Here is a 20,763-nt window from a genome sequence, read left to right as displayed (position 1 = left end):
CAGTAAGTAAATAAAACAAAAAACTAAAATGAATTTAGGCATTAGAACATTATAATGCTCAGTATGGAAAATGGATTTTCGTTTAGAGATTTACTAAAGACATTTAACAGTGCTATTAAATTATTAGATTTAAATAATAACTTAAAGTGAGCATTAAATGTAAAAAATAGAATGCACAATTAAAGGTGCAGTGTGTGAATTTTAGCGGCATCTAGCGGTGAGGTTATGAATTGCAATCACCCACCGTTCACCCCTCCCTTTCGAAGCACATAGAGAAGCTACGGGGGCCAACACAGGACAAAAATGTCGTTGGCGTCGAGAGCAGTGAGTGACTAGCGCTCTGTAGAGCAGTTTGTCCGTTTAGGGCTACTGTAGAAACATGATGGTGCAAAATAGCGATTTCACTGTAAGGGTTCACCCGTTGTGTATGTAGATAGAAATGGCTAATTCTAAGGTAATAAAAACTTAACGGTTCATTATTTAAGGTCTTCATACACCACTAAAAACATAGTTATGTATATTATATTGCATTTCTGTCAATAGATCCTCATAAATACTACACCTTTAAATAGCCAATATCAACCGTACCTATATTATTTGTTAAGATTGTTTGTGATTGTTTATGAAAGTTATTATAATGTGTCTGTATTTGGATTAATAAAGCATTCATGCATGTCTTCCGATGCGTGTGTAGGAGATCGATGCTCAGCTGCTCCGGCAGAAAGAGCTCATGTTCAGGAAGAGTCAGGAGCTGCAAGGGCTGCGTGAAAAGGAGAAGAATATCACAGCTGAGATCTGCTCCACCCGGGCCGCTCTATCCAACCTGGAGAGCAGACTCAGCAAACTGGACCAGAACTTTCTCAAACAGCAGATGATCATCTCCAACCAGGCAAGAGAACCGGAGTCTCTGTCAAAAAATAGTTATCACCTAGTTAAATTTGTCAGCACACAAGCGGGATGGTTGTTTCTGAGAAGCTGACAGATAACAGATTGTTGTTGTTTTTATGTTTGGTCTAGGACTTTCAGATCCAGATGCTGGAGAGGAAGGCTTTACACTTGCAGGGGAAGGTGAACACAGAGGAGAAGGAAGCTCTGGAGAAGAAGGCTTCTGATCTGGCTGAAGCTCTAGAGGAGAAGAAGAGGACGACCGCTACTCTCAACACACAACTTAAGAAACTCCAGGTGAGAGTTTGTGTCTCTGTTGTGACATTGATTTCTCAGAGAACAGCTGTTTTTAGTAGGCACACAGGTCTGATTCACAGTTGACATGTCAAAAATAAATATCTAGTTCAATCACGAAACTCTAGAGGGCGCAGGCTGATGGTCCTTTACATGTAGTCTGCAAGCTCAACATTTAAATAGTCTGGTTCAGTGTTTGTTGTTGGCTAGTATATCCATCCATCGATCCACACATACATACATACATACATACATAGCAAGCAATTCTGCATTTAAAAGATGTCTAATAGCTATCCAAACACAGCCCTGATGTCTAGGCTAAAACAAGGTAAAATTTGGTGTGTCAGTGAAAATTTAATAGACGTCTAACCATAGCCCAAGAATAGAGTCATTTAGAACATGAACATGTCAAATAAATGAAACCAAACACCTTGTAATCACTGTTGATTTTGCTTACATGATGGAATATCATACATCTCGCTTTTTTTTTGTTGGCAAAAACGACCAAATTCATCGTTATTTTGGCTAGAAGTGGGTTATAGCCGGACTATATCAGGTCTATAGTTATAGGTTATATATAAGTTATATATAAGTTAAATATAAGTTATTTTGGGTCAGTATGTTTTTTTAGTGACTTTGATCAATTGATCAAAAGTGACAGTAAAGCTATTTATAATGTTACAAAAGATTTATATTTCAAATAAATGCTGTTTTAAATGTTTTTAAATAAATGTTTTTTTGAACAATAAAAAAATCACATTTAAAATATATTCAAATAGAAAACAGATATTTGACATTGTAATATTTAACAATATTACAGTCTTGACTGTATTTTTTATGAAAGAAAATGCATCCTTGTTGAGCATAAGAGACTTATTCCAAAAACATAAAATTCCAAAAATCTTAGTTACCAACCAAAAAAACGTTTGAACGGTAGCATATATATTCTGTTGATTTTGGGGTGAAACATGACCTGTTTTTGGACCTGTGCGTGGATGTTTTTAAAAAATATATATTTTATGTATATTCTCAGGATGATATCCGCTGCATTAAGAAAGACACAGAGAAGAGCGAAGCAGAGAAGAGAGATCTGACCTCCAAGATCCAGGAGCTGGAACTCTTCATCAACACCTCTGAGAAAGACCAGAAAAAACTCAGGCTCAAAAAACAGGTCAATAACTTGATTGTCCATCACTGATAAATGGACCTGGTATCTGTACCAACAGAATTCTTCAGAAAACACCACAGAATTTCACTAAATTCAAGCACTCAACATTAATACATTTCCACACATTTGGTTTGTTTATTAAATATTTCTTATTTTATGCATTTAATGGAATTTCTATTCAACAATTTGTTTCCCCTACCATCAGCACTTGCTATCAGCACAACTGATCAAAATTTAAATGCATTATTGATCTATTTGGATAACTTTAATCTATCAACGAATTTGATAAAATATCAGCAGTAAACAATGGTAGAGAACAAAACTCATTTTTCTCTGTTGCGCTCGTGTGGACGTTGTCTCCTTCCATCAGGACACCATGGTGGATAAGGGTCTCCTGAAGATGGAGGTGCAGCAGCTAAGAGACCTGTTGTATGACAAAGCAGACGGAGTGCTGAGTCTGGAGAAGAGACGTCTGCAACTGCAAGTGGCCATGAAAGAGAGAGAGGAAGAGATCCGTGTGCACCGAGAGATGCTCATTAAACAGATCAAGCTCACCGAACAGGAGAGACAAGGGCTCAGGTAAACACTGCAAAAAATGCTTTTCTTATTTAGTATTTTTGTCTTGTTTCCAGTCTAAATATCAAAAAATTCTTAAATCAAGATGCTTTTACTAGATAAGTAAAATGACATAAGATGTTTTTTTCTTGTTTTCTGGAAAATAAAATCAAAATTAAGTGAATTATTGCTTAAAACAAGCTAAATTGTCTGCCAATGGGGTAAGAAAAATAATCTTGTTTCTCTTTGGGAGAGAAACAAGATTTCAGACAGAAACAAGATTATTTTTCTTATGTCATTGTACTTATTTAGTAAAAGCATCTTGATTTAAGATATTTGACTGGAAACAAGATATTTGGACCTGAAACAAGACAAAAAATACTAAGTAAGAAAAGCATTTCTTTGCAGGGAAAACACGCTAGCCAATGGTAAATCAATATGATTTCATTACTGTGGCTTAGAAGATACATTTATACTACAATACAGATATAAACAGGGGTGTAGCACAAAATCCTGGGCCCTATGCATAGGCAGTCCTGATGGGCCCCCATGTTCCATGTTAAAATATATTCCAGACTTTTCAAAGGGCCTTCTCCCTAGACGGGGCCCTGGGTAGTCAGGTCCACTTTTCCCCCCAATACCACGCCCATGGATATAAATATTGAAATAAATGAATACCATGATAAATTAATTTTATTTTTAAAATTCAGATTGTGTCATTTGTAAGCTATATAAATTACTATGGTTATAACAACAGAAGAAAGATAAGCTGATCTGCACTGATGTCATATACAGTATTTGATTCAGCATTTTTCTGCACTCTGTCGGTTGTGACAAATGACCACAGTACTGCGGTGAACGAGAGAATGTTCAAAATTGACAAGATGAGGAAGAGGTATGAGATCCTGACTGTTTCCATGGCTGCACCAGAGGGAGAGGAGGACAAATCCCAGGCCTACTTCATCATAAAGGTAACATACCACTACTTTTATTAACATTGATTATCTTTCCAGACTGAAAAAATCTTGATCAGCAATCAGAAACATGTGAAGGATATTCCTCTTTTTGAAAAATAAAGGACATTCTTTAAAGGTGCACTATGTAAAATTTGTTCAGTAAAATATCCAAAAACCACTAGGCCAGTGTTATATATTTTGTTCAGTTGAGTACTTACAATATCCCAAATGTTTCCAACTATTTGTAAATCGTGAGAAAATTGCTATTTTAACCAAGGAACTGGGACGTGTGAGGGAGTCACCTGTCACTTGCATCATATCTGCGATACCCTTGGTTTCCATTTTTATTTTGCAGAAACGCTTTACTCTTACTGCAGTGTGCAACGAGTGTCATAGCAGCCGGTGAGCGAACGCACAGAGTAACGTCATAACATAATTTTCAACACACTCAGATGTATCTAATATGATAAACAGAGCTGCGTTACCTCATACTCCTGACCGGAAAAGCAGAAGTGGCGCCGGCAACTGTGGCATAATAAAAGTCCATCCGGCGAATATGCCATAAAAACAGACCCGCAGCTCCCACAACAGACAACACTCGGCCCTGCTCTGCTTCATACTACAGTAACGTTAAAGGGTTACCTCAGTGATTTAGCATTAAGCTTTTGTATTTAAACTGGGTCATTTATGTAGTAGAAATGTTAAATTATTTTGGAATTTGGTGCCTTCTAGGCTGTGAAAAGACAGAAAATGTATTTTTGTCTCATGGGGATGAAAGACAACAACTCCCAGAATTTACTTGTTTCGCTGCCCACCGTGGCTCCACCCCAACGTCGGTTTCATTTTTATAGTAATACAATCATTTCGTTCAGCTAGAGAATAAACACTTCAATTAAAAACTGAATGTCTTTTCAATAAGAAAGTCACGAGACAAACGCAGCAAGAGCAGGAGTCAGATTTTATTCATCATGAAAACACAGAGCTGAGGTAAGCGCGGCAGTCATTTACAGCGTGTGTCCAGTCTGGCGCGTTCTCAGATCGCTTATGGAAGCTAAACTTTCATAGGAATTTATTGAAAAGTTGAAACACTCACTTTCTCTGCAACGCTCCGTTATGAATGCCAGAGGCCGAGCCGTGTGCATTTACATTCTGTGAGTGAGATGAGATCCCTCCCCTATGAGCGGGTTGAAAACATGTGGAACAGCTCCCTCTATTGGCTGTAGCCTTTAGGCTCTGGCGAAAAAATTACGATATTTACGTCATCGGAGGATTTTTTCCAGAAATAAAATGCATAATTCTCTCGTCTTAGGGGGATATGAGGGGGGAAAGTACCATAATTAGAATATACTACTGGATTTCTACTGATACAAAGCCTAATGCTAAATCGCTGATGTAACCCTTTAATAATCGCATCCATGAACATGATTTCTGCCCGAGTCCTACCCTGACTCTTTTCCACCGGCTGTGAAGTGAAGACCACATGTCCCAAGATTCTGCGCTCAAACGTGGCATCATCAAACTACGCCTTTGTTTTAAATAGGCGACCTCTAGAGGACGGAAAAGTCACATAGTGCAGCTTTAATGCTTTATTTTAATGTAGTGTTATTTCATAAAATAACCAGTACACTACCCTTTAAAAGTTAGGAGTCAATAAGATTTTTCTTTTTCCTTTTTTTAAAGAAATGTATACTTTATTCAGCAAGGAAGCATTAGGTGTCAGCTGTGTGTGCCTCATTGTGTTCACTATTTAAGTTCCTCCCGTTCCTTCAGTCTCTGTCCGATCTCCGTTATGTTTAGATGTGTTGTGCTGTATTTACCTATCTTCGTCTTCCTGCCTGCACACACCCGTGACAATAGATCAAAAGTGACAGCATTTATAATGTTACAAATTATTTATATTTTAAATAAATGCTGTTCTTTTGAATTTTCTATTCATCAAAGAATCCTAAACATTTATTATGGTTTCCACAAAAATATTAAAGGGTTAGTTCACCCAAAAATGAAAATTCTGTCATTAATTACTCACCCTCATGTCGTTCAACACCCGTAAGACCTCCGTTCATATTCGGAACACAAATTAAGATATTTTTGTTGAAAGCTGATGGCTGAGAAAGGCTTCAGATAGGCCTCCATTGGCATTCAGTACATTAATACTCCCAAGACCCATAAAAGGCACTTAAAACGTCGTTACAAAGTCCATCTCACCACAGTGACTCTACAATAATTTTACGATGCGACGACAATAGTTTTTGTGTGCAAAAAAAAATCAAAATAACACCTTTATCCAGCTTGTTATTGTCTTCCGTGTGTGCCTCCATGACGCATGCGTGAGAATATGACGCAGATCCAGCGCTCAGACACATGACCCAGAAGGGATTTGTTTACAAGCAGAGGAAGACGCGTGTGTCTAAGCTGTTGGATTCTACATTGATCGTGCTTTAGGTCTCAGCGTAGTTCTCAAAATGGGGCTTAAGTGTGCATTTCATGGATTCCCGAACGCTGGCGCTACGTCATATTCTCGCGCATGCGTTGTGGAGGCACACACGGAAGACAATAACAAGCTGGATAAAGGTGCACAAAAACTATTGTCGTTAGCGAGGCGCCCAAGAGGAGGCCACACTCCGGGTGGAGTGTGCCCTCACACCAAGGGGACATGGTCGACCTTGCTGCTGGTAAGCCAAAACAATGGTGTCCACTATCCAGTGAGACAACCTCTGCTTTGAGAGAGCACTTCCCTTCCGCTCTCCACCATAACAGACAAAGAGCTGGTCTGAGGTCCTGAAACACTGCGTCATGTCTACGTAAGCGCGGAGAGCGCGTACTGGACAGAGCAATGCCAAGGCTGGGTCTGCCTCCTCCAAAGGCAGCGCTTGCAGGTTCACTACCTGATCTCTGAAGGGAGTGGTAGGAACCTTTGGCACATATCCAGGCCGGGGTCTCAAGGTCACGTGAGAGTTAGCCGGCCCGAATTCTAGGCACGCTTCGTCAACTGAAAAAGCCTGCAGGTCACCGACCCTCTTAAGAGAGGCCAATGCGGTCAGCAGAGCCGTCTTCATCGACAGGAACTTAATATCAACCGACCGCAAAGGCTCAAAGGGAGGCCTCTGCAGAGCACTTAGGACTACTGAGAGGTCCCAAGAGGGAACGAGAGGAGAGCGAGGAGGATTCAGTCTCCTCGCTCCCCTCAGGAACCTGATGATCAGATCGTGCTGACTTACCTTTTTGTCTCCCAAGAGGTTGTGATGGGCAGATATTGCAGCCACATACACTTTCAGGGTGGAGGGAGACAGCCTTCGCTCCAGCCCCTCTTGGAGAAACTCAAGCACGGACCCGATCGGGCAATTCCAGGGGTCTTCTTGGCGGGAAGAGCACCAGGTGACGAAGAGGTTCCACTTCAACGCATAGAGGTGTTGTGTAGACTCTGCCCTAGCGGAAGTGATGGTGGCGGCCACCGTAGATGGCAGGCCACTCAAACCTGCCGCGTCCCATCTAGAAGCCACACGTGGAGCTTCCAGAGCGCTGAATGCGGGTGCCATAGGGTGCCCCGTCTCTGAGAGAGGAGGTCCGGTCTCAGAGGGATAGGCCAGGGAGGGGCTGTCGCAAGGAGTAGCAGTTCTGAGAACCAGGTCTGGCCGTGCCAATACGGGGCGACCAACATGACCTGCTCCTTGTCCTCCCTGATCTTGCACAGTACTCGTGCGAGAAGGCTCACTGGGGGAAACGCATATAAGCGTAGGCCCTGGGGCCAGCTGTGCGCCAGTGCATCCGTGCCGAGCGTGCCCTCGGTCAGGGAATAGTACAGGCTGCAGTGAGAAGAGTCGTGGGAGGCAAACAGATCTACCTGTGCGTCGCCGAACTGTTCCCAAATCAGCTGGACCGTCTGGGGATGGAGTCTCCATTCTCCAGGAAGTGGCTGAATCTGTGAGAGCTCATCGGCTGCACGGTTCAGTTCTCCCGGGATGTGGATAGCACGAAGGGACCTCAGGTGCTACTGACTCCATAAAACGAGATGGCGGGCGAGTTGAGACATACGGCGGGAGCGTAGACCGCCCTGGTGGTTGATGTACGCTACAGTGGCCGTGTTGTCTGTCCGGACAAGTACGTGTTGACCCCTCAGCAACGCTCGGAAGCGGTGCAGGGCGAACCGTACTGCCAGCAACTCGAGGCAATTGACATGCAGAAGGCGCTGGGGTCCTGTCCAGGAGCCCGCGGATGCTTGCCCATTGCACATGGCACCCCAGCCCGTGGAGGAGGCATCCGTTGATACAACAACATGCCTGGAAACTCGTTCTAAGGACACGCCGGTCCGTAGAAAACTGAGGTTCGACCACGGAGTGAGTGTCTGTAAGCAGGCCCGGGTTATTTGGACCCGGAGCGTGCCAGACCGCCATGCCCATCTCGGGACTCGATCGCGAAGCCAGTGCTGAAGCGGTCTCATATGTAGCAATCCGAGTGGCGTTACCGCGGCTGCAGATGCCATATGCCCCAGGAGCCTCTGAAAATGTTTCAGTGGAACCGCACTCTTGCTCTCGATTTGACGGAGGAAAGTCAGCAGAGACTGCGCGCGCTCGCTCGTAAGCTGCGCGCACATGGCGACCGAGTCAATCTCCATACCGAGAAAAGAGATCCTCTGCACGGGGCAGAGTTTGCTCTTCTCCCAGTTGACCCGAAGGCCCAGACAGGCTAAGTGGTGGAGAACCAGATCTCTGTGTTCGCAAACCTGCTCTCGAGAGTGACTCAGTATGAGCCAGTCGTCGAGGTAGTTCAGGATGCAAACCCCGTGCTGCCGTAGGGGCGCAAGGGCTGCCTCGGCAATCTTCGTAAAGACGCGAGGGGAGAGATAGCCCGAATGGGAGGACCGCATACTGGTATGCCCGCCCCTCGAAAGCAAACCGTAGGAACGGTCTGTGTCGAGGTAGGATGGAGACATGAAAGTAGGCGTCCTTCAGGTCGATCGCTGCAAACCAATCGCCGGGACGAACGCATTCGAAAAGGCGTTTCGCTGTCAACATCTTGAACGGAAACTTGTGAAGGTAACGGTTCAAGATGCTCAGGTCCAGGATTGACCTCAACCCACCGGTCTTTTTGGGTACAATGAAGTAGGGGCTGTAAAACCCGGACTTCATCTCGGCTGGAGGGACAGGTTCGATCGCACCCTTCGCCAGTAGGGTGGCAACCTCCGCTCGCATGACAGGGGCATTGGCCCCGACCATAGTAAAGCGGACTCCCCGGAAACAGGGAGGAACCTGCGCGAACTGAATCGCGTAGCCGCGCCTGACTGTCTTCGCGACCCAGCGGGACAGCCCTGGAATCTGAAGCCAGGCTCCCAGGAACTGCACCAGCGGGGTCATTCGGACTACAGACGTACCCGGTGTGGGGCAGCGATGCAGCGTTACCGACCCGGACAAGGGAGGCTGTTGGGCATCCCGGTGTGGGGGTGCGGTTAACGGCTGCGTCCTGACAGAGGAGACCAGGGAAGGACGCACGTTCCACTGGGGTCTGCTCTGCCAGGAGGCTGGCGACAGAGTGGGATGCGAGTGGCGGGACCTGTGGGTGGCGCGCAATGACATCACAGATCTCTGGGGGCTCAGGGATGGGAGTGTTAATTCTTTCTTTGACCAGATTAGGGTGCTGCTGACCCGGGGGCCAGCAGCTAAACAAAGGATTCTCCCCCGGCCGGGGGAAGGAGTGGTCCTGCTACCATCTCCTGGAAAGAATTTCCCATCCCTGAGCCGTCCGTCTCAGGAGCGCCGCTTGGCCTGGCGTTTAGCGGGGCGCGGGGCGGCCTGAGGGGACTGGGACGCCTTCCTACGGCTTCCTCCGCGACCCGGCCCGGGTGAAGGCTGCTGCTTGGACCGGGTGGGAGGGGCGGGAGCCTTAGGAGGGCGTCCTCGGCGGCGAGCAGGCTGAGGCGACTGTGCCGGCGGCTGGGTGGAAGCAGCAGCTGGCCGCCGGGGCAGTATATGTTTGATTGCCTCAGTCTGCTTCTGGGCGGTTGAAAACTGTTGGGCGAAGTTTTCAACCGCTCCGCCGAAGAGGCCAGCCTGGGATATGGGAGCATCGAGGAAGCTTGTTCGCTCGGTGTCCCGCATATCGGCTAGGTTTAGCCACAAATGCCGCTCCTGGACCACATTTGTGGACATCACTTGACCCAGGGAGCGTGCGGTCACCTTCGTCGCCCGGAGAGCGAGGTCGGTGGCGGCACGCAGCTCATTTAAGAGCCCCGGATCAACTCCACCCTCGTGCATGTCCCTGAGGATCCTGGCCTGGTAGACCTGGAGGATCGCCATGGCATGCAAAGAGGCGGCAGCCTGCCCCGCAGCTCTGTGCGATTTCGCCACCAAGGTTGATGTGAATCGACAGGCTTTGGAGGGGTGCTTAGGATCGCCTCGCCAGGTCGAAGCGCTCTGAGGACACAGTTGCATCGCAACAGAACGTTCAACCTGGGGGACCCCAGTGTACCCTTTGGCCGCGGCCCCATCAAGGGTGGAGAAGGCGGAGGAGACTGCAGACCGGTCACGGGAAGACAACGGGGACTTCCAGGACCGGGCAATCTCCTCATGCAGCTCGGGAAAGAAAGGTATTGGGGGCGGGGACTGACGTGAGTCAGCGCGGGCTCCCAAAAACCAATCATCGAGCCGCGAGCGTTCGGGACAGGGTGGAGGGTTCCACTCTAACCTTAAACTCGTGGCTGCCCGAGACAGCATGGCTGTCAGCTCTGGGTCCGACTCGGGCAATGCTGGCGCGCCCGAAGGCGGCAGCACAGCCGAGTCATCATCCTCAGAGGACTCGAGCCCACCTTGTGATGGGGTGACCGACATCGCATCATCCTCCGGAGGGCCAAACGAAATGCGCCGAGGGAGCCGGAGCTTGCCCCGCGATTTCAGTCTGCACACTCACGGGTTGCGGAACGCTAGAGGGGGGTGTGGCCCGAGGCATGAGCGTCGGGGCTTTGTTCCACACCGTAACCCTCAGGTCACCCTGACCACCAGCCGAAGTACCGGCCACGGGGGGCACGGTAGATCGGGGTGTGGTTGAGGGGACTCTCACTTCATTACGAAGATCCTTGAGTCTCGACCGCAGAACCGCGATGGTCATGTTCCCGCAGTGGGAACATGACTCATCCACGAACGCTGCTTGAGCATGCTGAACGCCCAAGCATACCAAGCAGAGATCGTGCTCATCGGAGGAAGTCAACGACTGGCCACACCCAGAAGTACACGGGCGAGACATCCTGAAAAGGACGTGCCACGTGTAAGCTCTTTTAGGAGAGGAAGCTTCGCAGAGACGCCGAAGCGCCCAGGGACCACACACCAGCTGTCAGACGGACCACTGCGCAGATCAGCAGGCAGGCAGTATGCGATCACTGGAACGCGCCGTAGATCCAACGCCTCTGGAAAGCTGCTCGTCTCGAAGGCTTGACAAAGACTCAGTTGTAGGCTTGAAGGAGTGAAGAGGTACTCTTGGCTCCAAAGCAGAAACATAATGCGATGTTGCCAGCGTACTTCCTTATATACCCACGCGGTGGGGCGGAGTTACGCATGCAAATTCCGCATGCCCATGGCATTGGCACGCCATTGGGCGCTGTTAAACACCTCGAAGGTAATTGGCTTCTAGGCGAAACCCCCATTCGTCAGTCACTGACGTACGTCGGAGTGACTGAACGAAAGGGAACAAGTATCTGTCAATGGGTATGAAAATTGTTTTTTCATAAAAAGATTTTCAGAAAAAGATTTCTCATCTTATGCTTCTCATGTATGTATCTAAAAATGTATCTTGATTTAAGAATCTTTTAGATTTTAGATACTAGAAAACAAGACAACACGACTGAAAAAGAGCATCTCTTTTTTTGTAGTGTGATCATTTCCATATTCTAGTGTTTGGGAGACAAGCTTTGAACAGCTCTGTTTCATTTGTTATATTATTAGCTTTTTTGTAAAATTAATTAAAAAGTAATAGAGATCTGTTGGAATTAGTATTTTCAAAATTTGAAGTGTTGCTAATACAACTCATTCTGTGTTTCCTAGACAATTCCATTTAGAAGACATATTGACTTCAATTTATTCCTTAAATTTTCTTTAATTGGTCTTAAAAAGGTCTTAAATTTACCTTGCAGAAACCCTGTTAAAATAAAAAGGTTATTTTAAAGTATAATACTATCACAATATTACTGTTTTACTGTATATTGTTGATCAAATAAATGCAGCTTTGGTGATACTTCTTTCAAAAGCGTTTAAATTAAATATGGTTTCATAAAAAACAAAGAAGTACAGTTTTTTTGTTTTTTGCATTCAAAGCATTCCTAACTCCTGACTACTCTATAAGTAGTTCTGTATCAGAATAAACATTGCAACTCCCTATATGTCACAATATCTAATAAATTCCGGACTTTTTCCGAAGGCAGCTCAAGAGAAAGAAGAACTCCAGCGTCAGGGAGATGATTTGGATGCCAAAATCCGCAAGACAGAGAAAGAGATCCACGCTTTGGAGAACACCCTGCAAGTTGTCAACAACTGCAATACAACCTACCGCAAAGCCCTGACCAAAGTCACGGAGTCCAGTGAGTATTTGTATATTAAACTCATAGATTATTCCAAAACAGGTGTTTCTGAGTCATACTCAAACACTTTAACTCATTGCCAGCTTTTTAAAACATTCTTCATCGCTAATGTCACCACATTCCCAGAATGCATTGTTATGCGATTCTAATTTTAAAGTGTCTGTTTATTTGGTTACCTGACGTATGAGGAAGATAACAGCTGTAGCTATGCACGGGCATCACTGATATTAATGTATGTTACTTATGTACATGTAATCAGATTAAATATATTCAGCTTAAGCCATACCTACAAGCAAACGTCACTTGTTCGTGGTATAGATTTGGCATGTAAACAATATCTGGAATGTTGCAGTGTTTACACTGTAATACAACAGAATTTTGTTGTGATCTGAGTAGTGCACCATCTTGCTGTAGGTCCCGCACACCAGGAGAAACTGAAGCTGGAGGAGCAGAGACGAGCAGCCGAGGACAAATACAAATTTAAGAAACGGCAAATCCGAGAACTGCAGGAGGATGTTGAAGTAAATATATGCGCTGACGTAAACATTTGTGCAGCCAGACAATGCGGACAAAACGTATGGTAACCCTCGTTCCCTGAAGGAGGGAACGGAGACGTACGTCGGACGTACCGACGAATTGGGATCACTTCTGGGAGCCCCTATCAGCTTCGAGCTATATAGAACCGGCCAATGAACAATTGCATCTCGCGCTCCGCCCCGCACCGCGGGTATAAACAGGAAGCGAGAGCGAATGCACGCTGTTTTTCACTGAGGAGCCGAACTTGGTGACTCGGCCCTGCAGTGATGGTACAGTAACTGTGGCGACAGGACGTACGTCTCCGTTCCCTCCTTCAGGGAACGAGGGTTACCATACGTAACCGAGACGTTCCCTTTCAGTCGGTCACGTACGTTGGACATACCGACGAATTGGGATCCCTCTGGAAAACGCCATAGTTACTACCACTTCCAGCGCCCAGCGATGAGCCCCTCAGACCCCGATCTGATGCGGGCGGGGAAATTCACTCAGGGAGAGTCAAAGCTGCTGTTCCGCAAGACCCACTCAGCTGACTGTATTGGATAACGCTGGGAAAGCGTGCCTGTGAAGGCCGCTGCGGAAGCCACATCATGCCCGGAGGGAGTTAACATGTGGAGAATACACGTATGGGCTGGCCGTGGGCAGCACAACATACGGAAGTCCCAGGGGTGGCCCCGGCCACTCAGAGGCGGGGGAAGAACACCTCACTGAGACGGCAGAGAGTACTCTGCCAAGGGAAAGACACGGGCTCGCCATAGGGAGCCGTACCATGGAAGAATAAAGAATACACATATGGGACCGCCGAGGGGGTCACAACATATGGAACCCAGCCTAACACAAGTTCCACCAATGCATACGAGTGTTAGACCTGGCGTCGAACGCTCCGCCACGTCCGACTGCCGCGGGTTGCGGAGGACTCAACAGGGTTCGCCGTTCTGGGGAACTCGACTGGAGCAGATAAGCGCACGTATCCGTACCATAAGGGAGGGAATGGCGCAGCAAGCCGACACTAGAACGGGCACTTCGGTGTTACTGACTATGGGAAGTGAGCACACAGGAAGATACCGGCTCTACACGGAGGCTATAGAATCTAGCGAACGTGTTAGGTGTCGCCCAGCCCGCAGCTCTACAAATATCTGTCAGCGAGGCGCCACGAGCCAGCACCCAAGAAGAAGCAACACCCCTAGTGGAGTGGGCTCTTAACCCGAGCGGGCAGGGCATGTCTTGGGACTCATAAGCCAAGACGATAAAATCCACTATCCCGTGGGCCATCCTCTGCTTGGAGACAGCCTTTCCCTTCTGCTGTCCTCCGTAACAGACGAAGAGCTGCTCTGAGGTCCTGAAGCTTTGTGTTCTGTCCACGTAAGTCCGGAGAGCACGGACGGGACAGAGAAATGCTAGGGCTGGGTCTGCCTCCTCCGAAGGCAGCGCTTGCAGGCTCACCACTTGGTCCCGGAAGGGAGTAGTGGGAACCTTGGGCACATATCCAGGCCAGGGTCTCATGATCACATGAGAGTTACCAGGCCCGAATTCCAGGCACGATTCGTTGACTGAAAATGCCTGCAGGTCCCCTACCCTCTTGATGGAGGCCAACGCAGTCAGGAGTATTTTCTTTAACGACAAGATTTTCAACTCAGCAGACTGCAAAGGCTCAAAGGGTGCTCTCTGTAGTGCAGTTAGCACCAGAGTTAAGTCCCAAGAGGGTATAGAGGGAGGGCGAGGCGGATTTAGTCTCCTCGCCCCCCTCAGGAACCTGACGATCAGATCGTGCTTACCTAGAGATTTTCCATCTACTAGCTCATGATTAGCGGCGATAGCGGCAACATAGACTTTGAGGGTGGAGGGAGACAGCCTTCGCTCCAACCCATCTTGTAGAAAGGAAAGCACAAACCCGATCGAACATCTTCGGGGGTCTTCTCGGCGAGAAGAGCACCAATCGACGAACAGGTTCCACTTCAACGCATAGAGGCGCCTCGTAGAGGGGGCATGTGATGGTGATGGTGATACCGCTTGCGGTAGGTCACCTAGAACCTCCGCGTTCCGTCCAGGGACCAGACATGGACTTTCCAGAGGTCCGGACGCGGGTGCCATAGGGTGCCCTGTCTCTGAGTCAGGAGGTCCTGCCTCAGAGGAATGGGCCAAGGAGGTGCTGTCGCGAGGAGCAGTAGTTCCGGGAACCAAGTCCGGTTGGGCCAATACGGAGTGACCAACAGGACCTGCTCCTCGTCCTCCCTGACCTTGCACAATGTCTGCGCAAGAAGGCTCACTGGGGGAAACGCATATTTGCGTTGGCCCCGGGGCCAGCTGTGAGCCAGGGCATCCGACCCGAGGGTCCCCTCATGTGAATGGCACGAAGCGACCTCAGATGCTTCTGACTCCATAAGAGGAGATGGCGGGCGAGTTGTGACATGCGACGGGAGCGTAGACCACCCTGTTTGTTGATGTACGCTACGGCCGCAGTGTTGTCCGTACGGACCAGAACGTGCTTGCCTCTGAGAGGAACTTTGAAGCGGCTGAGTGCAAGACTAACTGCTAACAACTCGAGGCAATTGATATGCCATTGCAGTTAAGGCCCTGTCCACAGACCCGAAACTGCAAGCCCGTTGTACGTGGCACCCCAGCACGTGGATGAGGCATCCGTGGAGACAACGGAGTGCCTGGACACTTGTTCTAGGGGAACTCCCGCCCATAGAAACGAAGGGTCCGACCAGGGGCTGAAGGTTTGGCGGCACCTCGGAGTCACTTGGACACGGAGGGTTCCGCTGTGCCACGGCCATCTTGGGACTCGGTCGTGTAGCCAGCATTGAAGCGGTCAGCGGTCATTGGCCGGTTCTATATAGCTCGAAGCTGATAGGGGCTCCCAGAAGTGATCCCAATTCGTCAGACCGACTGAAAGGGAACGACATTTATATAAATATGTGAAGTATAATCTCTCATAATACAGAAATGTAATTCCCAACATTAGTTTTTATTCTGTTAGGTTGGTATCATGAACTAAAATGAACATGTTTTATTTAAAAAGTATATTGTTTTGTTTTGATTATAATTGGTGGATTTTGATCTTAGTAGGTCAATCAGAAAACACACTGGTCAAGCTCAAGTTAAACCTAATAATCCTAACCAAATATTTCACATGTGGTATAGGAAATTTGTCCACCCTGTTACATGACATTTTTGCAATGCAAGTGTAACAGGGTGGACATTTCAAGCTAACAAAGCCTGTTACTAGCTAGGAAAGAACAACATGCTAGCAGAAGATTAACATTTAGGAATAATTTTTATATATTTATAAAAATCTATTTAAAACAAAAAATAAAGAAAAATAAAGAAAGATTTTAATGTCCAGTATAAGTGGACAAAACAGGGGGGGACATGTTTTATGCTATTAGATAAATATTAAAAAAATTATGAAACTAGAAAAGTTAATGACTAACGCTTCGTCCAAAAACGAATACTTGCCTACTATATAGTATGTGAAAAACAATACGCCAAAAGATGGACACTTTACTATCCCATAAGGCCATGGTAGGGGATTTATGAATAGAAGTGAAGCGATGCAACTGACGCTGGTTGGTCATGTGACAGTAACAACGTGGCAGATGTAGTATATATGAACATCATTCATACTACCCACATTTATACTATATTATAGAGTGTACATTTTATTTTGGACGCAGCAGGAGTTGCTTTCCCTCCAATGAAATGATGTCACTTCCACAAAGTCTTGTGATTTAGGGCATATATGGATTGGAGTTTGAGAGACAAACTCATTTAAGTTCTTTAGTTTACACCTAAAGAAAAGTATCACAATACATTTTATAAATATTTTTTGTCAAGGAGAATGAATAAATGTATAAAATAATACAACAAATTGCTACTTAAAGGTCCCATGACATGAAAATTTCACTTTATGAGGTTTTTTAACATTAATATGAGTTCCCCTAGCCTGTCTATGGTCCCCCATTGGCTAGAAATTGTGATCCTGCTCTGCCTTTGAGAAAATGAAAGCTCAGATGCTTTAATTTTTGTCATAAATACACCCAAACAATTTACATTACATTTGACCCGTTAAGGACAAAGAAAATGATTCTATACTGATAAAAAAATATTTAATAGAAGTTGATACATGGAAGGTGTGTTACAGGTTGGTGTGGTGTAGCAGGGATGAGAAGAATCGGACTTCCAACAAAGACAGGTTTATTAACTGAAAGAATCAAATCATAACAGAAACAAACACTACCATAGGGAACATAACAATAACAAGAACGGACAGGGAGTGCAGGGAAGTGAGTCCAAAATAAAGGGAGTGCAAACGATGAAGACCAGGTGCAGGGAATCCGGGGAGAGCGGGAGACAGGCGTGGATTGTAACAGAAGGATGTTCATTTTAACTACAGATATTCTTGCATTGAAAGAAGTAAGAAGGTGTGTCCAATTTGCAAGGTTGGGGTGACTCTGGCTAAATTGTTATTTAGGTTTTTTTAACAATATGGACAAGGTTTTTGTTAATGGGGTACATGCACTAAAAACCATGTGGCATGAAAGTAGAATAACGTTTTATGTAAAATATTCAGTATTGTTTAATGAGGACATAAAATCCACCAAATTGTAGGAATGACCCAATTAACCTAGATTAGCCTACTAAATATTGTAATTTAGATGAATGTTAATAGGGTTCATTGTTAGTTCATGATGCCTAATTTATTAATGTTAACATATAAAACTGAATTGTAATGTGACTCCCACTTTCTTTTACACTGTTCATGATTCTCTGTACTTACATAAATAATTACAAAGTAATTCGAATTAACTACATGTACTTGCCCTGCTGAATAATGCTGGAATAGTGCTGGTCTAGTCTAGCTATGGACCAGTATAGTCATGCTGTTCTCAAGCAAAACTGAGCTGGTGTCTTGGTCCACCAGCAAACCAGCAACCATAATTCAATGTTGATCCCAGCATGCTGGTGACCAACAATGTTGGATTTTCCAGCAGGTTGGCGTGTCATTATTTACTGAAGCTATAATTACACACATAGGGCCCTATCTTGCACCCAGCGCAATTGACTTTGTACACCGACGCATGTGTCATTCCTATTTTGCACCCGCACAAAGCGCGCTTTTCCCTCCACAGAAGCACGTCGCTAAACTAGTGAATGAACTTGCGCTCCCTGGGCGGTTCAGCGCAAAAAAGGAGGCGTGTTCCGGCGCAAACAATCCCTGGTGCTATTTTGCTGTTCCATTAAACAATTGCACCACTGACCAGAAAAAAACTAGTCTAAAGTCAGTGGCGCGTTGCGCGTTGTTCATTATGCTATTTTAAGGGCGCATGCTTGACCATAATGTATAGCGTGCACAACACGCATACACTTTGCTCATGTAATCTACACAGATGCAACAGTTATTTTTGCAAATCATAAATTGTTACACTAAAAAAATATTAACACATGAGATGACGGAAATCATTGTGGTGTGCCACGAAGATGTTAAAAAATAGGCATAAATCTAGCTTACAAATGATTCAGGCTAATTGTAATAATTAAGGATAAGACCTGTTTGCCCAATAGTGGCAAGACATATATGTATATAAGGACATCTGACAAATTGGTTTGTCCGTCAAGAACCAGGAAAAAAAATCGACTGAAAAACTGAAAAAACTGAAAGACAACTTCACTTCTCTGTCTTTCACTGCTCTTACAAGAACATCAGTCTCCTCGGCTGTGAACCGCTCCTGGCGTGCGCCTGGTAAATACGCCATAATAATAGCAATCCATAATGGAACTTGCGCACCTGCTTTTAAAGGGAATGTAGGATGACGCTCGGATTGGTTTATTCACGTTACGCCCAAACCACACCTATGAATAATGAAGCTACTTCAGACCAACCCATTTTAGATTTGCGCCGGGCGCAAGAGCCATTTATCCCGCCGGGAAAATAGCAACAGCGCCGAGACCCGCCCACAAAGTTACTTGCGCTTCGCGCTTTGACACTTGCTTTTCAGATCGTTAAAATAGGGCCCATAGTTCTTGTTATTGGTATAGTAATTAATTACAGTGATGTGTAATAATATGTGTAACACAAACACTGGGAAAAGCGTTTCTGTGAAGTGTTACCAGGACTGAAAATACACAGTGTTTGTATGTACCCTATAATTCAAAGTGTGTATTTTCACTTTAATATTTATGTTACTAGGTAAAACAACAGTTAAAAAGAATGTTTGAAAAACAAGTTTCTGTATACCTGCTCTGTAAAATGTGAAAACATGAATTAGCTAGGTCAACTTGATTCAGTAATGTTAAATAAAATGTTAAAACCAGTTAATTTAGATGATAGCACATTTTCCTCATTTCAGAGCATGTCCGGGACATTGGAGGGTCTTCTTCAAGAGGAAGCCGTTCACAACGAGAGCATTGAGAGAACCAAAACAAAAGTGCTCTCTCTCAACAAAGACATCCTCTCTCAGGAGGAGAAACTCAATAGAGCCGTCAAACAGGTCTGACATACGCCCCCGCATACCCTACAATTACCCAGCTTTATCTTTTCAGATTCATCTTACATTACAGAATGACTTTTCTTTTGTAATTAAGTTTATAATAGTCAAGTCACCATTAGCACTTACAATACAGATTGTTTCAAATCAGCTTCACAGTAATAAACAGGAAAATAACATGGAAAATATAATTGGGTATTAAATGGCTGGTTTCTTTATGACAACTTGCTCATATACAGTGTGACCACTATCTCTGGTCTATCCTATGCAAAGTTCTATCATGAAACTCTAGATGGCGCAGGCTGATAGGTCCTTAAAGGATTAGTTCACTTTCAAATAAACTTTTGCTTATAATTTACTCACCCCCTTGTCATCCAAGATATCCATGTCTTTCTGTCTTCAGTCGAAAAGAAATGAAGATTTTTGATGAAAAGATTTCAGGATATTTCTCCATAAAATGGAAGTCAATAGACCCCATATGGTTCAAGGTCCAAATGAGAGGTTCAGTACAGCTTCAAAAGGGCTTTAAACCACATCGTACCAGACGATCAATAAGGGTCTTATCTAGCGAAACGATCTGTCATTTTTTTTTAAATAAATAAAGTTTAAGTTTTATAAGCACAAATGCTCGCCTTGCTCTGTTCAGTGATGCGCGCTCGTGACGTCACGTAATACACAATTACGTTGAAAAGGTCACGCTAGACGCAGGCGGAAGAAATATCCTGAAATCTTTTCATCAAAAATCTTAATTTCTTTTCGACTGAAGACAGAAAGACATGGATATCTTGGATGACAAGGGGGTGAGTAAATTATAAGCAAAAGTTTATTTGAAAGTGAACTAATCCTTTAATAGGGATGTGATGGTGAGGAAATTTTCCCACCGGTTAGTCGACGTGTGCCAACACCAGTAATACCGGTATCACCGGGGAGGGGGGAGGGGTGGTTGACGTTGGGAGTTTTCTCTCTTTTGCATCTTGCTTTTAAATTGTTAATTCCCCAGAATTGGCGCTAATTCTAAAGCGAAAGTAAAATGCGCACGGTCATTCATAACGGTGCAGAGCAGAACGAATGAATTCCTTTGGAAGTTGAGCTTCCATAGGAATGAGCTGAAAACACTCGTTCTGCTCCACGCCAATGGACATGCACCATTATGGATGGCCGTGCATATTATACTTTCGCTTTATAAGTGCCAATTCAGCAGCGATAATTGCTTGAATGGTGGGTTCGTTGTTATTCTTAATGAAAAACACAACAACAAAACAGTGCAATGACAAACTCACTTAAATAGGCGCTTTTACATTTCGCTTTGAAACCAATTCTTCT

At 45.2% G+C, this 20,763-nt stretch overlaps 1 protein-coding gene across 1 annotated transcript in view; it reads left to right on the top strand.

Annotated features, from left to right (window-relative positions):
- The window catches only part of ccdc39 (coiled-coil domain 39 molecular ruler complex subunit), a gene marked incomplete at both ends in the record, with an annotated part of 32,887 nt that overhangs the window by 8,525 nt on the left and 3,599 nt on the right, over positions 1-20,763 (top strand). Inside the window, 8 exons of the mRNA XM_079819402.1 lie at positions 695-889; positions 1,018-1,182; positions 2,213-2,350; positions 2,718-2,926; positions 3,750-3,873; positions 12,259-12,418; positions 12,833-12,939; positions 19,303-19,443. Coding sequence (XP_079675528.1) covers positions 695-889; positions 1,018-1,182; positions 2,213-2,350; positions 2,718-2,926; positions 3,750-3,873; positions 12,259-12,418; positions 12,833-12,939; positions 19,303-19,443 — 1,239 coding nt within the window. The remainder of the gene's footprint in view (positions 1-694; positions 890-1,017; positions 1,183-2,212; positions 2,351-2,717; positions 2,927-3,749; positions 3,874-12,258; positions 12,419-12,832; positions 12,940-19,302; positions 19,444-20,763) is intronic.

Source organism: Gobio gobio (genome assembly GCF_949357685.1).
Source record: "Gobio gobio genome assembly, chromosome: 6".
NCBI classification, from domain to species: Eukaryota; Metazoa; Chordata; class Actinopteri; order Cypriniformes; family Gobionidae; genus Gobio; species Gobio gobio.
Note: the sequence above shows the minus strand (reverse complement) of the source record. Positions and strands in the feature narration are given on the sequence as shown.